The sequence below is a fragment of the Pan paniscus genome, chromosome X (genome assembly GCF_029289425.2).
Source record: "Pan paniscus chromosome X, NHGRI_mPanPan1-v2.0_pri, whole genome shotgun sequence".
In the NCBI taxonomy this organism is placed as follows: domain Eukaryota; kingdom Metazoa; phylum Chordata; class Mammalia; order Primates; family Hominidae; genus Pan; species Pan paniscus.
The window spans coordinates 34,820,770-34,840,274 of NC_073272.2; the positions used below are offsets into that span (position 1 = coordinate 34,820,770).

A 19,505-nucleotide genomic window follows, 5' to 3' on the forward strand; every position below is an offset into this window, starting at 1 on the left:
GTATATATACCTATGTGTGTGTATACGTATATACACACATATATGGATATGTACATATCCATATATGTGTGTATATATGTACATATCCATATATGTGTATATATGTATATATCCATATATGTGTGTATATGTATATATCCATATATGTGTATATATGTATATATCCATATATGTGTATATATGTATATATCCATATATGTGTATATGTGTATATATGTACATGTGTGTATAAATATGTATATATGTACATATATGTGTGTATATATACACACATATATATACACATTTTTTTAAAAATAGGTATAGGTTGAGCCTCTCAAATCCAAAAATCCCAAATCCAAAATGCTCCCAAATCAGAAACCTTTTGAGGGCTGACATGACACACAAAGGAAATGCTCATTGGAGCATTCTGGATTTCAGATTTTTGGACTTGAGATGCTCAGCCAGTAAGTATAATGCAAATATTCCAAACAAAAATCCAAAATTTGAAACATTTCTAGTTTCAAACATTTTGCACGAAGAATGCTCAATCAGTATCAGATTGATTGATTTTAAGTCTTTTAACTCATTCAGTTTTTGAGTATAGTCCCCACAAAATAAATCCCAATTTAAATCAAGTACTTGCATTGATTCTCAACTGGAAAAAGGTCATTCCCCTTTGAGGGTTCAATAAATTCCTCAGTGGGGTTTCCTCCAACATTCTCTACTACAGACCTGATTAAATTACTGAAATTCTAACACTGTGGTTCTCAAAGTGTGGTTCTTTGGCCGTCAGCATCAGCATCACCTGAGGACCTGTTAGAAATCTGGATTCCTGGGTCCCACCCTAGACCTATGGAATTAGAAACTCTGACTATGGGCCTCAGCAATACATGTTTTAACACATTTTCTAGGTAATTCCAATGCGTATTGCTGCATCGTTTTGGAGTGTGCATGGTATCAAACAACTCTACAGAAATGGTAGCCTGCTTGCTTTTCCATTTTAGGTCTCTATGTCTATTGCCAAATGTAAAGGGTAGACTTCAGACCAAATTTTGCATGAAGCATTAGTGGTGGTGGGGCAGTCTAATTCTTCTATCATTGCCTGTTGTTTTAGAGCTTCACAGTCTTCAATCAGAAGTTGCAAAATAACATGACTAAGCCATTATCTTATTGTTGGCTCAACCAGCCCCACAACAATATAATTCTTCAAGAATGGCATTATATGCCCTCTTACAACCTCTCTTTCTTCACTCCTAAAGATCTCCCTTGCTACTACTCACCTGACAAGTCATACTTGTTTGATTATTACACATTTCTACATGCAATTCCTTCTGCCTTCATCTTTCTTGAAATTGTCTCTGCGTAGACAACACCGGATTAAATGTCACCATCTTTTAAAAAGCTATTATCCTCTCCAAGCAATTAGTCATTCTGTCTTCTATGTTCCCACAGCATTTCTATTGCATTAAAGATTATGTTTTATTTTAATTATTTGTTGATGCAATTGTTTCCTTTCTCAGATAATAATCTCTTGGAGAGGGAAAACCATGTTGGGTTATGCCTTCATCACTGTATGACAGAATGATTAGCACACAGCTGGCATTCAATAAGTATTTGTTAAATGTTGAAAGGTTATTTTAGTAAACATATATCTCTGATAGGATGGTACCAGAGTGTCAATTGTTCTTTTCTAAATAAAAACGCTTCACTAATGTCCATATATATTGTTTTGCTAGAAAGCAAAATAAAATCAGATAAATAATGGATAGGCCCATCAGACATAAAGAATTTTTTTTTTTTTTGCTAACAACAATCATGTTAATTGGTAAATATTTACATATGCAAGCTAAATATGCTTGGCACTGAGACCACTCCAGAGAATATAGGTGTAATCAATAATTCCAATTTTCTTGTATCAGGATATGATAACTTAGAGACCAAAACATTTACCTTCTAAAAGGAATTGTCAAGATCTCAGTAACACTGGGTTGATAAACAGCAACATATTTCTAAGAAACTTCTTTACTATTAACAATAAGTGATTTGTCTTTCATTGAAAACAGTGAGACCTATCACAATCCATTTTTGTCTCACTAACTGAGTAATATCCTTTGTTACTTAGGTACTTTGCAAAGATTGTTTCAGGAAAACATTCAAGGGAATGGTTCTCAGTAGATTAAACCATTTAGTATAATCATCTTGATTCCAAACACAAACACATCATTCGACAAGTCATCTTAACACCAAGTGTAGATGTTAGGGAGTTCACATGCCAATAAAGTGGTATTTTGAATTTCGTATAAAACTGTTTAAAGTTAATATTCAAATTATCATGTAAACACAATAATTTGTTTATGAGTAGTAGAAATAAAAAGCAATGTTTGAAAATGAAAATATTCACTTTAAATAACTCTACTGAAATCTAAGATTACTTCACTCACCAAAACTCAGTATGTAAAAATATTAACATTTAAAGTACAAACAGTTCTCGACTTAAGATATTTTGACCTTATAATAGTGTAAGGTGATACACATTTAGTAGAAACCGTATTTTGAGTACCCATACATGTATTCTGTTTTTCACTTTCAGTACAGTATTCAATCAATTACATGAGCTAGCTTTATTATAAAATAGGTTTGTGTGAAATGATTTTGCCCAACTCTAGGATAGTGTTAAGCCAGCACATTTAAAGTAGGGTAGGCTAAGCTATGTTGTTTCGAAGGTTAGGTATATTAAAGGCATTTTTGACTTGTGATATTTTCAACTTATGATGGGTTTATAGGGACCTAACCACACAAGTTGAGGGGCATTTGTATTAGAAATCATTCAGAAAGAATCAACTAAAAAACTTCCTAAACAATGGTTGCATTTTGGGGTTACTAAACATTCAAAGGTAGATTAAATCCTCTGTGAGTAAGCGAGCATTTAATACCACCTGTTATTGAGTCTTCACTGTCTCCAACCCCCCTGCCTGATTCTCATAGGACTTATCAATTTGATGATTTGTCCCCAAAATGCATTATTGGGTAGGTGGAATTTTTGTCCCAACAATAATAGGTATGGAAATATCATGAGTTTTAGAGTCCATTTTCTTGGGTCCTAGCTTCATCTCTCCTATTTACTGTGAGCAAGCCACATAAATTCACATTTTACTCATCTTGAATACTTGTATCATATGATTATTGGAGCAACTAACCATATACATATAATTTTCAGTAGGATTATTAACATCATGGTATACATAAACAAAAAGTTCCCAATCCTCACTATTTCTGAAACGAGGATTTCCGTAAGTTTCCTGTATCAATATTCATCTCTCCAAAATAATTGCACTAAATAATTCAATTGTTACCAAAGTCTTGTACAGGCTGCTCATCAGCATCCAGAGACATAGTTCACTGTACGTCATCTGCTCTAATGATTTAATTCTTCCTATTATCAGATAAAAACAAACAGGAAGCCAGGGGCACAGGAGCCATTTTAGATCTATGTAAAACCTTCCATGGCACAATAGCTCTGCTCGATTACTTCTGTTAAAGCAGGCACATTGCACAATAGTTATATATAAATGTGTTAGCTATATACAGATTTAGAATTCACTTACACAATGGAAAGGTACATATATATTGTCACCTCCTTCACTGAAATAATGTTTTGCCACTTTGTCCCAGTATCATCCTTTTTAAAAAACTTCTAAGCTCATTTTAAATACAGAATATGTTTACTGGGTGTGTGTATGTGTGTGTGTGTGTGTGTGTGTGCGCGCGCACGTGTGTGTGTTTGTGTGTATGTGTTGAGGACATGAATTGGCATACAGAGTGTAATAGGATAATAACACATGAATAAATGCTCTGTTTTCCCTGTTTGATGCCAAGAAGGTAGCCAAAACCATAATCAATAAAGAAACGAACAAGTATCCAGAGGAAAATCACCCTTCAAAAACTTTAGTTCTGAAAATCTAGATTCATATTAAGGATTGATATATTGTCCCAACTGAACAGGTTATTGGGATATGGGAGTTAAGATTCGGGGACAGTGGAAATTTGCAATCAGTCAGATTAAAGAGAGGTTTAATGAGCTTCCTCAAACACAGGGAAAGGGATGAAGTTGTGAAGGCCAACATCCTACTTCCTTTACAGAGTTTCCAAATGTTGTGCTGAGACAACCTACTTAAATGGCTGTAGAGGCCAGATACCAAGCACAGAGCATCATCAGCAAAACCTTCTGTGTTCAAGCAAGGCAGGGCATTGTGGACAAGCTGTCCTTTATGTAGCCATGTTTACTTGGCTATTAAGCATATCAGCTATGACCAAAATGCACTGAAAACCAGGACACTTACAGTATTCTGGACTCTACCTGGCCCTTTGGAATGGAAGTGGGAAGAAGTAGAAGAATGCAAAATGTTACGGAGATTGAATTTCTCACCAGTCAGATTGTTGGGGTTACTAGTTGCTGCAGGAACAGATTCATCCAATGTAGAGAAACAAGGAAATATGGCTTATTACAAACTAGGTTATAGAATTAAAATTCATGTGCATTTCAATAGCATCATGAAATTATGGAGTTAGGAACACAATGATTACAATTAAAATGTCATGTTCTCAAGAAGACCAGGTAACATCAGGTAAAAGAATAGAAGTAAATAAGAAGGAGAGATTCAGTAGAAAAAAATTCATAAATATATGCATTTTTCAATTCAATTCAGAAAATACATTATATAACGACAAAAATGGGAATATTTTGTGTTTATATGATTTACTATTTATAATGCCCTTTTATTATATGTTTTGTTACAAGTAGGCAAGAACATATAAGAAAAATAAGACTCAGAGAATTTCAATTTTATATTCACCTTTCTTTTCAAATAAATTAAAGTATGGATATAACGTTTTCTCCTAAGGTAGAGAGTAGTGTGAAGAAGCCTGCTTTATCAAAAAATAACGTGCTGGTGGGGCTGCGGAGAAAATGGAACACTTATACACTGTTGGTGGGAGAGTAAATTAGTTAAACCATTGTGGAAGTCAGTGTAGTGATTCCTCAAAGAGCTAAAAACAGAACTACCATTCAACCTAGCAATCCCATTACTGGGCATGTACCCAGAGAAATATAAATCATTCTATTATAAAGACGCGCATACATATGTTCATTGCAGCACTATTTACAATAGCAAAGACGTGGAATCAACTCAAATGCCCATCAATGATAGACTGGACCAAGAAAATGTGGTACATATACACCATGGAATACTATGTAGCCATAAGAAAGAATGAGATCATGTCCTTTGCAGGGACATGGATGGAGTTGGAGGCCATTATCCTTAGCAAAATGATGCAGGAACAGAAAACCAAGTACTGCATGTTCTCACTTATAGGTGGGAGCTAAATGATGAGAACACACGGACACATAGAGGGGAACAACACACACTGGAGCTTATCGGAGGGTGGAGGGTGGGAGGAGGGAGAGGATCAGGAAAAATAATGGGTACTAGGCTTAATATCTGGGTGATGAAATAATCTGTACAACCAACCCCCGTGACACAAGTTTACCTATATAACAAACCTGCACATGTACCCCTGAACTTAAAATTAAAGGTAAAAAAAGAAAGCCTACCTTACTGACTCAAAAGTTTAGTGTTAATTTACACTACATCATGCTTATCATGCTGGCTAAAAGGTAAATTAAAAAGAAATCTTGCAAGAAGTATGTCATATCAATTTATTTTATCACATGATATTGCCCAAAGAGGGTGAGTCCTGGATTTTTAATGTGGACATATATGTTGCGGCAATGAAGAGGTAAATGAACTATTGTGGCTGGCCAGGTCTCACTAATGCAGGCCTCCACAACAACTGTTTCAGCACTGACTGAGTGGTAAAGTTAAATATTAAAAGCTGATAGAGCCAGCGCCCTTAAAAAGGCTGGAAGGTAACAAAAGCCCACCAAGAGTTTTGCCCAGGCCTTTCCTGGGCCTTGAAGCATGACAAGATAACGAAGGAATTCTTAACAGGACCCTTTTAGAATTAAAAAAGTTTTATTGGGGGTCTGAAGAAACTCTCCAGGACTCCACAAACAAGTTTACTGGGCATCTGAAGGAACTCCCCCAAACTCCATGATTTAGCCGGAGATAAGATAAGGGTAATCATCCCAGCACCTGGACCCATTTAGATAAAGTAAATTTACTGAGGCTCCAGAGGAAGGTCTTCAGGAATCAGATCTTAGTTACAGATTAGAAGAAGTTAATCATTTATGTCTTTAGATGGATACACACTTACATGTAGACATACAGCGTAGAAGGTATATAAGCTCTGGAAAACTTTATAATTTTGAGTTGGTCTGGGGATAATTTCCAGGTCTTCTCCCTGTAACCACTTACAGAAATAAAAACTCCCTCCTTTTCCCGTTCATCTGCATCTCGTTATTGGGCCACAAGAATAAGCAGCCCAACCCTCAGTTTGGTCCAGGAACACTATCATATCATGGGCTTTTGTGAAGACATTAGACAAAACTAATTATGCATTTCTACTTCATTTAAGTCAAACATGCATACTATGTTGGAAAAAAATCAGACAGAGGAGTGAGCATGGAAATAATGATGATTACTAAATTCAGTATAGGATCAAAACCATCATATCACTCATTGGGAGATAGTTTCTCTCTCTCAATTGATCTGGCAGTAAATATTTTTTCCCATAAAATTTTTTCTCAAACACAAACATCAAGCACATTTTATGACAAAATTATTTTTGGTCATGTTTTCAAAACTGTACTTTCCTTTATTAAGCCTGCATGGATGAGCAAGATTTTTATAATGCGAATCATATTTGTCATAGAGTATACACGAGGCTTTTTAAAGGATTATAACATATCAATAAATTACATGGAAAGAATATTTACTCTGAATTAATCTTATCTAGAAATGGTTTTGTGTTTATGTGGAGATAAATATTGTTCAGTTATCTCTATATAATAGATGTGATAAATCACATTCTAGTAGAATTTTTTGGAATCAAAGTTAATAGAAGACTTATTTTAAAAAGAGATAGGGCTTATTTTTAAAATGGTACCAGGAAAGTGGAAAATCAGTTAGATTTACTGCAAAGACACATTTGGCTTCAAATGACGCCACAACAACAAGGATACATTTAATCACATTTATTTCCTTAAAATATCCCTTCCGTAGCTTTACAAAATAACAAGGAAATATTTTGTTGTCTCTCTATAATTTACAAATATTATATAAATGTGTATATAAAAGGCAATGAAAAATTATCATCTGTCTGTGTGGTAAAGTAGACACAGATAGACATTAATATGACTATAAAAATGAATATGAGTTAGATTTATTAGTGAGGCATTTTTATAGTTGTGTGAATGTGTGTGTGCCTGTGTCTAATTTACCACACAGGCAGAATTTTTCATTCTCTTTTTTCTCTTTTTAAAGTCTTCTTCAACACAATTTTTCCACCCAGTTTTTCTTCTGTTTCTACAGTTAGCATAGATTTAATGATTTGTACTACTGACCTAGTATATTTATTATATTTATATAGTGTACTAGTAATCAACAATGAGATTATATAGAAGATATACATTCCTGCCTTTGTTGGGCTCACATTTTAGAGCTTTCTTCATAAAGGTTACCAGATTCCCTCTAGCTCAGGTTACTGCCTTCTTCAGACCACCCACACTGAGCCCACTCAGTTCTACTCCATTTATCAATTAACCAAAAACTCCCATCTGTGTATCCTACAGGGCTAGAATTCTGCTGAAAGGCATGCAGCGATGCAATACATTGCCAAATGATATATATATATATCACAATTATGTTTATCTTTTGGTTTCACCAAGTGGCTTAAACTGAATCAACTAGCTTCCTCTAAATTCCCATCTTCTTCAAAAGTGTCTAAAAGAATGCAGTCACTTAGCTAAGTTTTGACAGAAAAGAATAAGAAAAGAGGAAAAAGACTCTTTGCAAGTTCTCAAAATCAGAAGTTAGTGCACACGTATATATACATTTTACCTTTAAATAAGTTTTCTCCTCTGTCTTTGTAAACTTTTATTTCTATTCCTGACACCTAGGATATGCTTGATAATAGAATTTCTGTACTTGAAAGAATGGTGACTCTCCTGATCAGTTATAACAGACTTAGGGAGAACATTTGTAATATAAATGAAAAGTGTGAGTTGAATTAGAGGATGCAAATATTTTGGAAGAAAACAATAAATGTGCTCATATATGTGAATATTTTACAGTTTTAAGATATGGGCATTCATAAGGACAGAAAAAAATATACCGAATTGCTCTGAGGCAGTGCTAACAATATATAAATAGAGGATGGACTGGATATCAAGCTTTGATTTCTATATTAACAGGTGAGTTGTGATAAATGATAATGGAAAAGGTTAATGCACAGAGCGAAGATCTATTTCAACTTGCGGGAATGAGGATACACAGTACTTGTCATGTTTACACACCTTTTAAAAATTACTCTAGTTCAATTCAAAGATTCAGAGTATTGTTACATTTATTATTTCAGAAAATTTCTTCACAATTCTGATTTGTCTGTATGTTTGTTTCAAAATATATCTCTTGTCTGCTTCAGAATTCCAAAACTTAAAAATGTCAATGATGCCAGTATATACAGCAATTAAACTATATATAACCATCTTATAAATATTCGGAGAATTATGAATAACTTTCCTAAATATCCTAGGTTTACTTTTTATTTATTCTTCTATATTTGTGTTGTTATATTTTATTTCACTTAGCTAAAAAAAGTTGAGGATTTAAAAAACATTTTTAAAATACATGTTGCTGTTTACATCTGTAATAGAAATTTATTAATTATTCAGCAAGTAAATAAAATGAACTTTTATTAGTTAAAATTCAGTAAGTTAAATTAAAGAGTACATGGCAACATTCTACTACGAAATACCACAAAGAATAGACGATATTCTAAAAATGTTTGTCAAAGAAAAGGGAGAACTTTTGAGATTGGATGTCCTAGTGGATTGTTTTGGATCCATTATCATGAATTTTACAAAATCAGACCCATAGAGGGAGTAATTCATAGCTATTAAGAGTTTCAGGCATTTTAGTAGAAATTTTCACTTTTAGTGACTCTTTAAATCATTACAATAAGAAACAAACTATCCATTATCAAAACTATGCCACTCTTAAAGCCTTGGGTTTAAGGGCCATATTTTATTAGCTTTATTTTTCCATTATCTAGATTTGATGTCTCAATTAAGCAATCAACATATACATATACAAACATTCATGATGGAAACATAAGAAAACCGACTCACCAAACATTTGATTGATTTACCCAAATCGAGGATAATAATTAAAATGCAGGTCTTTTAAACCTTGACATCCCAATAAACCTCCATATATTGCATTCCTAATACTAGTTTTCAAGGTAAGAATATCTTGCTCTGTGTCCACCTATAATCATCTAGAGTCACGCTATTGATTACAAATTGAGTTGTATTTGCAAATTAAGTAAATATTAAGAGTATGGATTGAAGCCTGCACAAAAACAAGATGAACTTATTGTCTTTAATCATTTGAAATATGCTCTAAACTATAGTGGCTGAATACACCCAAAGCAATTATATTGCTTTTCTTGAACTTGGTAAAGACCAAGAGGGACAAAAAAATGATAATTTTCACAACAAAATTCCCTCATATCTTCTTCTACTGGGTGACATATTCTAGCTACTCGATGGAAGATTGCAGCTATAAACTCTGAGGACTCATGTCATTAAAGAAACTCACATTGTCAAGAAGAATCAAAGATATACATTTTATATAATTAAATAGTGTATCTTTGCCATATCTTCTGCTGCTTACTCCTTAAATAAGAGTGAACATAATATTTCCAGATTTGCACAGCTAAAATAAAATGACACTATGAGAGAAATAAAACGGATTTTTAAGATACACAGGTACATAGTCCATTTTGAAAATTTCACAACTTAGATCTTAAAAGTAAAGTAACAAACCATTCTTACCTTAGAAAATTGTGCATTTACCCATTTTGTGAATGTTTTCTTTTGAACATCTTCTCTTTCATCTAAAATGCAAAATAAAAGAATAAAAGTTAGGAGGCAACTTTAAATATAATTCATATTTTACAACCAAAGTAACTTTCCATTATGATGTGTTAGTGTTATTTTACATTTAGTATTACATTCATTGATAAATGGAATTAAACATGAGTGATGCTGGTTTGAGGCATCCAAATTAAAATTACTTCTGAAAAATGGCCAGGCGCGGTGGCTCACGCCTGTAATCCCAACAGTTTGGGAGGCCAGTGAGGACCGATCACTTGAGGCCAGTAGTTTGAGACCAGCCAGGCCAACATGGCGAAACCCCAACTCTACTGAAAATACAAAAATTAGCCAGGCATGGTGGCATGCACCTGTAATCCCAGCTACTTGGGAGGCTGAGGCAGGAGAATCATTTGAATCCAGGAGGTGGAGGTTGCAGTGAGCCGAGATCATGGCACTGCACTCCAGCGTGGGCGACAGAGCAAGATCCCGTCTCAGATTTGTAATATCTGAAAAATAATTAATATGACCAAACCCATAGTCGTTCAAATACTGTATGATTGTAAAAAAATAGTCTCATCTGAAAAATAGTATTTATTCGCCAGTTATGAATAGATACTCCAGTATATTTAAAAGAAACTCTCAGCTGTCATTTACTCTGAAAAACTATTTCGGAGCCTTTCCCCATGCCATCCACCCAACCATGGAGAAATGATTATTCCTTCCTTTGCAGCATCTACATACTCTAACATGGGCCTGATCTCACTATGGAAGAGGTTTCCTGATGAGCAGGAGCATGGTTTAGTTATCTTTGCTTCCCAGAACTTAGCACACTGTCTGAACAAATTAAGAGCTCAGAAAATACATCTGACAAATACGTGCATGCTTTAAGGGAGGGGAGATTCTACAACTGTAAAATTTCTAGGACCTCTTTTCATCTAAAAGTCAGAACATTTCAAATAAAAATGCAAATGATACTCTTCATGCCTTACATATAAATACTCAAAGAAAAAAGTCCCCAAAGATTTATACTAAGGGATTAGGGAGAAAAATTATTAAAAAACAGCTTCACTGAATTCATGCTTCTACAAATGATCTTTTTGCCCCTAAACTGGAAATTAGTATTAAGTCAAATGGACAGAAAAATCATCAATCTTGATATATTAAAATGTTTGTCTCCAAGCAAAAGACTATTTTTTAATTATTGTAAATATAATCATATTAGTTGATGTTCAGTAAATGAATGCATCTGAGAGATATTTAAAATTGATAAATTTTATATTTTATCTACTTGGACTAAAAGAACCGTTATTAAAATGCCCTTTACAAAGTAATCATATTTGCTCTCATATATTTTTCAGTAGTAAATCTCCGTTGCTTCTCTTAAAAACATAAGGAATCACTTTCGCATAACAAATATATGCATGCACCAAAAATATCTGTTTATCTTTAAATCACAATACTAATCTATAAGTAGATTCCTTTAATCAATATGAGAAATAACAGTGAATAAATAAATTTCAAACTGTCATCTTAGGTGAGAAATTTTATTTAGCATTACAAAATACATTTTTCTTATTTAATTATGTTATTCACACAAGCTTCTATACGTATGTTCAATATCAACATTATTCATATATATGATAAATCTTAGCTACAATATGGAAGTATTTCCTTTGTTGACAAGGGTGAATAAATAAAAACAGATAGTAATAGTTTTCAAACCTATTCTAGCCTCCTTCAAATCTTTACTTTCATAAAATTAATACTAGCCCTTCCAAAATAATTTTAAAAAGAAATGGAACATTTCAAATGGTCAAAATTAAACCGTCTTCATTGACTTTCTGGAGGAAGGTTGGTCAACGCATCATTTATCAGTAGTATATACATATATTCCTAAAAGTAAATGACCTTATTTGCAATTCCACTTATATTTCCTACATGTGCATGCATACTTTCTGTCAGAAAGCAGAGAGTAAATGAGTCAGTTGAAAGCATACATTCAGATGTCTTTGAAACATACCCAAAACCCTCTGCCAAAAGCTCAATATGAGGTCTTTTGAAGTGATTTAATCTAGAGGCTTTTAAGTGAAAAATGCGTAGTAGAATAAAATTTTTATTCTTTTCAATTATATGGACAAGGAGTAATTTTTAGGTAAGCATCAAAGGCGGCACGAAAACCTTGACATTATGTGCAAAGTGTTACGTATTTACTGTGTAAATAACACTAAATGTGAGCTTCAACATATAAACATCTTTGCTAGTTGTCCTCTCTCACCTCTATGTCTTTAATACAAGAAAAATGACTTCAATGAATTATTGTCTTATTTTGGTATAGTAGCATATATTTTCTTCAACATAATAATTATTAATACAATTAATTGTATTATTATTATAAAATACATAACAATTCTTAGTGCCTTACTATTCATAAGTTTGTTTTAATTATGTCTTCTCAATCTGTATGTAATTTACTACTTTATACATAAACACAAGCTGAGAAGGAATAAAGCTATTAAGTGACAGAAATGAACTTGATACAGATTTTCTGAATCAAAGTCCATGGCTTTTCACATTGACCAGATATCTATCATTTACATTATAATTGCATAATTAACAATACAGAATACCATAAGATAATCAGAGTCACAAAAGGTGAACATATTAACGCAAATGCAAAATAACCATGAAATCAGAGCTTCTATTTTGAACAACTCAAGGAGGTTCCATGTATGTTGTAACCTATGTGAATAGCGTCCTGGAATTTGGCAATGCATAACTTATTTGTCTGTATGAACTGATCTAGAACTGAATAATGAGCCTTCTTTAATGGTGCTGGATGATATGGTTGTTAATACTTCAAATAATAATGCTCTTACATTTACTAATCGATATTTGGTATTTCAATTTTCATCTTATATATCATTATGGAAACATTTTAACATCCAAAAATCAATCAAAATTTTTGTGTCCACACTTTTAAATTCCCCATAAATACATATTTCTTATAACCAAAATAATATTCTTTCTTTTTCACTTATTTTATCATAAATCTCATATAAGCTGCTCTTTCCTTTTGTTTGCTATTAGAGACTAAATCACAATAAACATGTTCATGCACTCACTTCTTTTTTGTTTTTATAATTGTCTTTGAATAAATTATCAGTTCAACATTATGAAAACCTTTATGCCTTTTGCTAAATATCTTTATAATACTTTCCAAGTGATCACACCACCCACTTCTACTGGTAGCAGAAAGAATGAGGTTGGGAATTATCATCTCAGCCGCAGGTATGTCATTGATAGGAGTTTCGTTGCTTTAGTCTTTTAAGGTATTGCTGCTTTGTTTAGATGTAAGGAGATCCTTGATGTTTGCTTTAATCATAATGAATTTGATTACTAATGAAGTAGAAGATGTTTCATGCATTTATTTATTCTGCATGTTCCTATTTTTGTCAAAATACTTGTTTATATCCTGGCTCATTTATCTATTGAGCATTTAATATTTTAAAATTAATTGGAATGAGATAATTATATATTGGTAATTCTTAAACATTTCAAGTCATGGGCTCCATTTGATTATCTGATGAAAATAATGAACCTTCTCTATAGAAAAATGTCTACACATACATATTTGCATACAGTTTCATAGAGTTCACTGACCTCCTTGCAGAAAACTCCTATTACCATAAAATCCAAGTTAACGATCAAAATTAAGCTACTCACTTTTAGTCAGTGAATGAACATATTTTCCCAAGTGGTCATATGCCTTTTAATTTTTATTTTAGTATGCTAAAATTTTATACGTATTTACTTGAATTGATATATTTTTATTGCTATTTGTCATATTGCTTAAAAGTTGACTATTTTAAGCTGTATACCCTTAGTTAACCTAAAGCCACCATACATACACATCACACATATATAAATTGTTCTAGAAACTATTTTGATACATTAACATGATGTCTATTCCTGTAGTCACAGTCTATAGTAAAACATATTAATGTGCAATCAGCAACAAAGCAAATGAGAAAAGAATAAAGTGATAGCTGTTTTATTACAAAATGATTATATGCTCCTGTTTAGTTATTTCAAGCAGCACATATTCTATTTCATTTCCTTTAGGGTTTGTTTATAACTGATTTTATTTTACTAATAAAAATATGCATGTGCATATTAATATGAGAGGCAAAGAAGAAAATCTCTCTTAGGAAAATTTACTTGAAAACTGTTCCCTGGAGATGTCAAGAAGTGAAGAACCACTACTTCATAAATTGCAAAAACTGACCAACGTTTTATTTTATTCTCTCTACGGGGAAAACCCATATAAAATTAGCTTTCTAACATGACATAAAAATTGTATTTCCTCTCAGCAATCTTTAACCCCTTCTAATAAAGTTATTTTTATTCAGTATATGTGGCCTTTCATATTTTTTAAGATTAGTACAATGAACTTTTACCCTGTTATTAACTTTTATATTCCTTAGTCCCTCAGGAATATAAATGTGGGATATATTAAATTGCAATATTCTTGATTCACAAGAGCAAGTTACTGCAGAAGAATGATACTGGGCAAACTGAGGGAACATTAAATCTGTGGAACTGGCTTCCAGTCGCTTTGCAGGACTTATTAGAATTGTGGCCTTAAAATTGCCAAGCGTTAGCCTCTTTAACTGTGAAATGAGAATATTAATTGCTTTTTAACTCATGGAGCTATTGACAGGATATAATGAGATCATTTACTCATGTAATAATTTATAAAATAAATATTTACAGAATGCTTACTATGACCTGGCCATTGCACTAGTTACTGAAAATATAAACAAGATTCAGTCTGGGAGAGCTCTTAGCCTAGTAGATAATAGACACATCATAGATAAATATGAAACATTTTGCATAAACAAAAATATATATAAATTTAAAGCGTATTATAAGAGCATGGAGAAAGGAATATGTAGCCACATGGGTGTTAGAAAAGATATTTTGGAGAAGGTAATGGGTAGGTTGAGTTCAGAAGGATGAGAGAAAGTAAAGAAGGAATAAAGGTAGGAGGAGGATAAAGATGAATATCTCACTGAGCAGACAGTAAGGACAAGGACAGAGTGATAAGAGACTGAAAGTACACGCTCATTCATTATGCAATTCTGTTTTGTTGCACTCTAAAATGTGAGAAAGGGAGTGGCATGGAATGAAATTGCAATGAGAGTTAGGAGCGAGATGCTGGAGAGCCCCCTTAAGACCTCTTCTCTGCCATCAGATAAACAATGTAAGTGAAAGCATTTAAAAACTTGGGGAAAAAAAACAGAAAAACAGTTCTATAAACACTAACAATTATTCTCATTACACAAAGCAATTAACCATAATCTGTACAAGAAAATAAAATTTTTTTGACACAAGGTCTCGCTCTGTTCCCCAGGCTGGAGTGCATTGGAACCATCACAGCTCACTGTAACTTCAGACTCCTGGGCTCAAGCAATTCTCTCACCTCTGCCTCCTCAGTAGCTAGGACTCTAGGCACACAACACCACATCTGTCTAATTTTTAATTTTTTTTCTTTTGTAAAGATGGGGTCTCCCCATGTTGCCCAGGCTGGTCTCAAACTCCTGGACTCCATCAATCCTTCTGCTTCAGCCTCCCAAAGTGCTAGGACTACAGGCATGAGCCACCACATTCGGCCTAGAAAAACATTTTTTAAATGATATTTCCTTGGGGGCTAGTTAATATGTTCATTGAAGATCTTCATCCCTAATGTGACACAGAAAATGTATCTTTAAAAGGAGAAGGGAATATTAAAGTTGATACCAGTTTAGAAACTCACGTAGTGAAGAAATGCAATGGGATGAGTTAATTTCACTTAAAGAAAGAACTATGAAGCCGGGCGCGGTGGCTCACGCCTGTAATCCCGGCACTTTGGGAGGCCGAGGTGGGCGGATCATGAGGTCAGGAGATCAAGACCATCCTGGCTAACACGGTGAAACCCCGTCTGTACTAAAAATACAAAAAATTAGCCGGGCGTGGTGGCGGGCGCCTGTAGTCCCAGCTACTGGGGCGTGAACCTGGGAGGCGCAACTTGCAGTGAGCCAAGATCGTGCCACTGCACTCCGGCCTGGGGGACAGAGGAGACTCCGTCTCAAAAAAAAAAAAAAAAAAAAAAAGAAAGAAAAGAAAAGAAAGAACTATGAAGTAATATGGGAGAGCAATTAAGTTCAGTCTATTCTCTGCTTCCACCAAACATGAGAAAAAAGAAAATGAAAAATATGGAAGATTAATGATAAACATTAGATAAGGTTATGTGATACTTTGGAGCATTATAAAGGAAGGCAACAAATTTAGGACATATTTAGGAAGTGGATTTACTGTGCCATTAATATTACAAAATGGCAGTGCAGAGTGGAGGAGGCTGCAATGGAAAATGGTATGAAAAATGCTTTCTATTAAATCTGAGTAATAGTCTTTGATTGTGGGATTTTCCTACCGCCTGAGGTGACGTTAGTGGTCAGCTTATAATGAGGAGGTCTAAAATAATTAAACTTCTGCACAAAGAACAGAAAAACTGTTCATGTCAAAGATATTTCTTTATTTCCCATTCACTTTACAATCAATGTAATGCAGTCTTCACTGCTCATCATCCTACAAAAGTTGTTCTTAATAACATCACCTACATCCTTTCTCATTTCCAAGAGAGTGACTGTCTGGATCAGAGCTGTAATCCCAGCACTTAGCATAGAATGTGTTACATAGTAGTGCTCAATAAAGGTGTTTTAAGTTAACGAAGACCAGATTTACTTTTTAGTCCTCTTCTCATTTTTCTCCTCTGCAGATATTAATTCTATTAAACTCTGGTAGGCAGAATAATGCCTCCTCAAAAATGGCCACGTGCTAATCCCTGACATCTGTGAATAAATTATGTTACATGGCAAAGTGGAATTATTGCAGATAGAATTAGACTTTCTAATTAGCTAACTTTTGATAGGGAGATTATCCCAGATTATCTGAGTGGGCAGGATTTAATCACAGGGGTCCTTAAAAGGGGGAAATGTTGGCATAAGGGGAGAATTAGAAAGCAGTATGAGAAGGACTTGGTCCAAGGTGGCTGGTTTTGAAGATGTAGGAAGAAGGCCGTGAGCCAAATAACGTGGGAATTCTCTAGAAAATGGAAAAGGCAAGGAGACAGATTCTCCCCTGGAGCATCCAAAAGTACACAGCCCTTCTGGCATCAAGTTCCAGTTTGGATTTCTGACCTGCAGAACTGTCTGAGAATAAATGTATATAATTTTAAGCCACTAAATTTGTGGTAATTTTATAGCAGCAATAGGAAACTAATAAATTACATTTCATATTTAAGGCTATTAAGTGACAAATGTGTACTGACACCTACTAGGTGGTAGAAAAACAACTGTGAGAAAGACAGTGTCTCTAGCTTTTTTCCTTCTAGCTTAGTGAGAGAAGCAGACACAACAAAAGGGTATGTTGATACAAATATACAGATAAGTTGCCTGATGAAGAAACTACAGAGTCATGTGACAATCATATATTAAGGAAACTACCTTGAAAAATCCAGAGCTTCCTTGATGAAGTGACATCTCAGCTGAGTTTTGAAAGTTAATTAAGAGCAGAGAGACAAGTGGTAGAAAAGAGAACTCCAGAAAATCAAAAGAGCAGGTGAAAGTGTCAGGATGTGAGAGAAAGAGTATGGTCCTTTCCCAGACCTAGAGATGGTGGAGGAGGATAAAAATGGCAGAGATGACCCTAGAAAAAGTGAAATTATCATCAACCTATTTATGAAGAGCCTGAAAATATAGCCAGAGGGCAGTTCGAAATCAAAGCAGAATTTTAAGTAGGGAAATAGCAATGTCAGGCTTGGCTTTTAGAAATACATTTCACAGTGTAGAGAATATTTGGGGATAAACTGTAAATAAGAAGACACATGAGCTGATTATACCTATAATCCACGTGAGAAGTAAGCATGACTTGCATTAATGAATGGCAGTGGGGCTGGAAAAGAAGCAGGTGCATTCAAGATATGTTTACTGGGTAGTATTGGTAAGTACTAATTATTAATTATATGTGGAGTTAGGGGAGTTGGATCATGGATAATCAATGATAAAGCTAAATTCCCTGATGGAGAAACTACAGTTCTGTTACAATCATATATTAAGAGAACTAACTTGAAAAATCCAGAGCTTCTCTGATGAGGTTACAGGCTAGATTATTCAGAATGGCATATAAGGGCCTTCACAATTTGACTCCAGTGTACTCCTCTAAACATATTATCGATTAGGCCTGTTGGCAGTCACCCATATCCCAAACCTTATATACATCTACCAGGTCTGCCTTAGTCACACAAGCCAAATTTCTCCATAAATAAATCGTATGCTTTCTTGCTTTAGTCCTTTGTTCATGCACTCCCTGGAATGAGGACACTCACTATTAAGATCTAGGTCGAATGTGAGGGTTTTCACAATCACACTTATCTCCCTGGCATAACTTATCAATCAATCCTTCTGATCTATACATATGTGTAGGCTTTTTTCTAATTATGCATATGTGTATTATCTATGTGTGTGTTACACACATAAATACTTTAACTGTATGTGTATGGACACACAGATACTTTAATTGTGTGTGCATTATAATTTATAAAGTGATTTCAAATATCTCATCTTACTTACACTCACACATACACACATACACACACACAAACAGAAAATTAGTTTATTGTCTTCCAATAATGCATCCCAAATCCCACTCATTACCTCCTAAATGTGACCACACTTAGATGGGAGAATTATTATGTCTTCGCAACTCCTGGCACCAAACATGGTATACTGAAGCTGAAATAGGTACTTAGTAAGGGTTTGCTGAATAAATCAAGTGACTAATGAATACTGTAATTAAATCTCAGATATACTAAGTCCTAGACCAATGCTTTCCCCCTGCACTTCATCATACTGCTCAAACTACTCTGTTAATTATAGACCTTCTGTCACCAATTCATTTCCTAAATTATCCACTGAGCACCCATTAGACACAAAACTAACTTTCAATGACTTCTCCCCAAAATTCGGCCTTGGAACTGAAATATTGCTACTTATTTTCATCACTACAATGAATAAAAAATGAAGAGAAAGAATATTTCTTGCAAACAATCTGCCTTTATTTCTCTAGGTGAATTTCACTCTGTAATATGATATAATTGCCCTTTACTTCATCTTTCATGACTGTCATGCTTCTGACACAATGTAAAATGCTATGGATGACCTGTCTGTTCCTTTGCCTCCACTGCAAATGCCACTTCTTTCTCAGGTAGGTCAATTGCTTTTTTATTGTAGGGAGTCGTTGGACTCAGAAACCAGATTGGAAAGCCATGTCAGCTCATAGTGAATAAAAGTTCTCTCCCATTCCCTGCCACTTAATCACAGAATTTATACTCCATTAGCAAATTGGAGTTATGGTGAGAACCTAACAT

General features: G+C 34.1%; 1 protein-coding gene across 1 annotated transcript in view; it reads right to left on the reverse strand.

The window, feature by feature from the left end:
• DMD (dystrophin) overlaps nucleotides 1-19,505 on the reverse strand; it is a 2,218,635-nt gene that overhangs the window by 1,890,843 nt on the left and 308,287 nt on the right. The window contains exon 2 of the mRNA XM_063601607.1: nucleotides 9,998-10,059. Coding sequence (XP_063457677.1) covers nucleotides 9,998-10,059 — 62 coding nt within the window. The remainder of the gene's footprint in view (nucleotides 1-9,997; nucleotides 10,060-19,505) is intronic.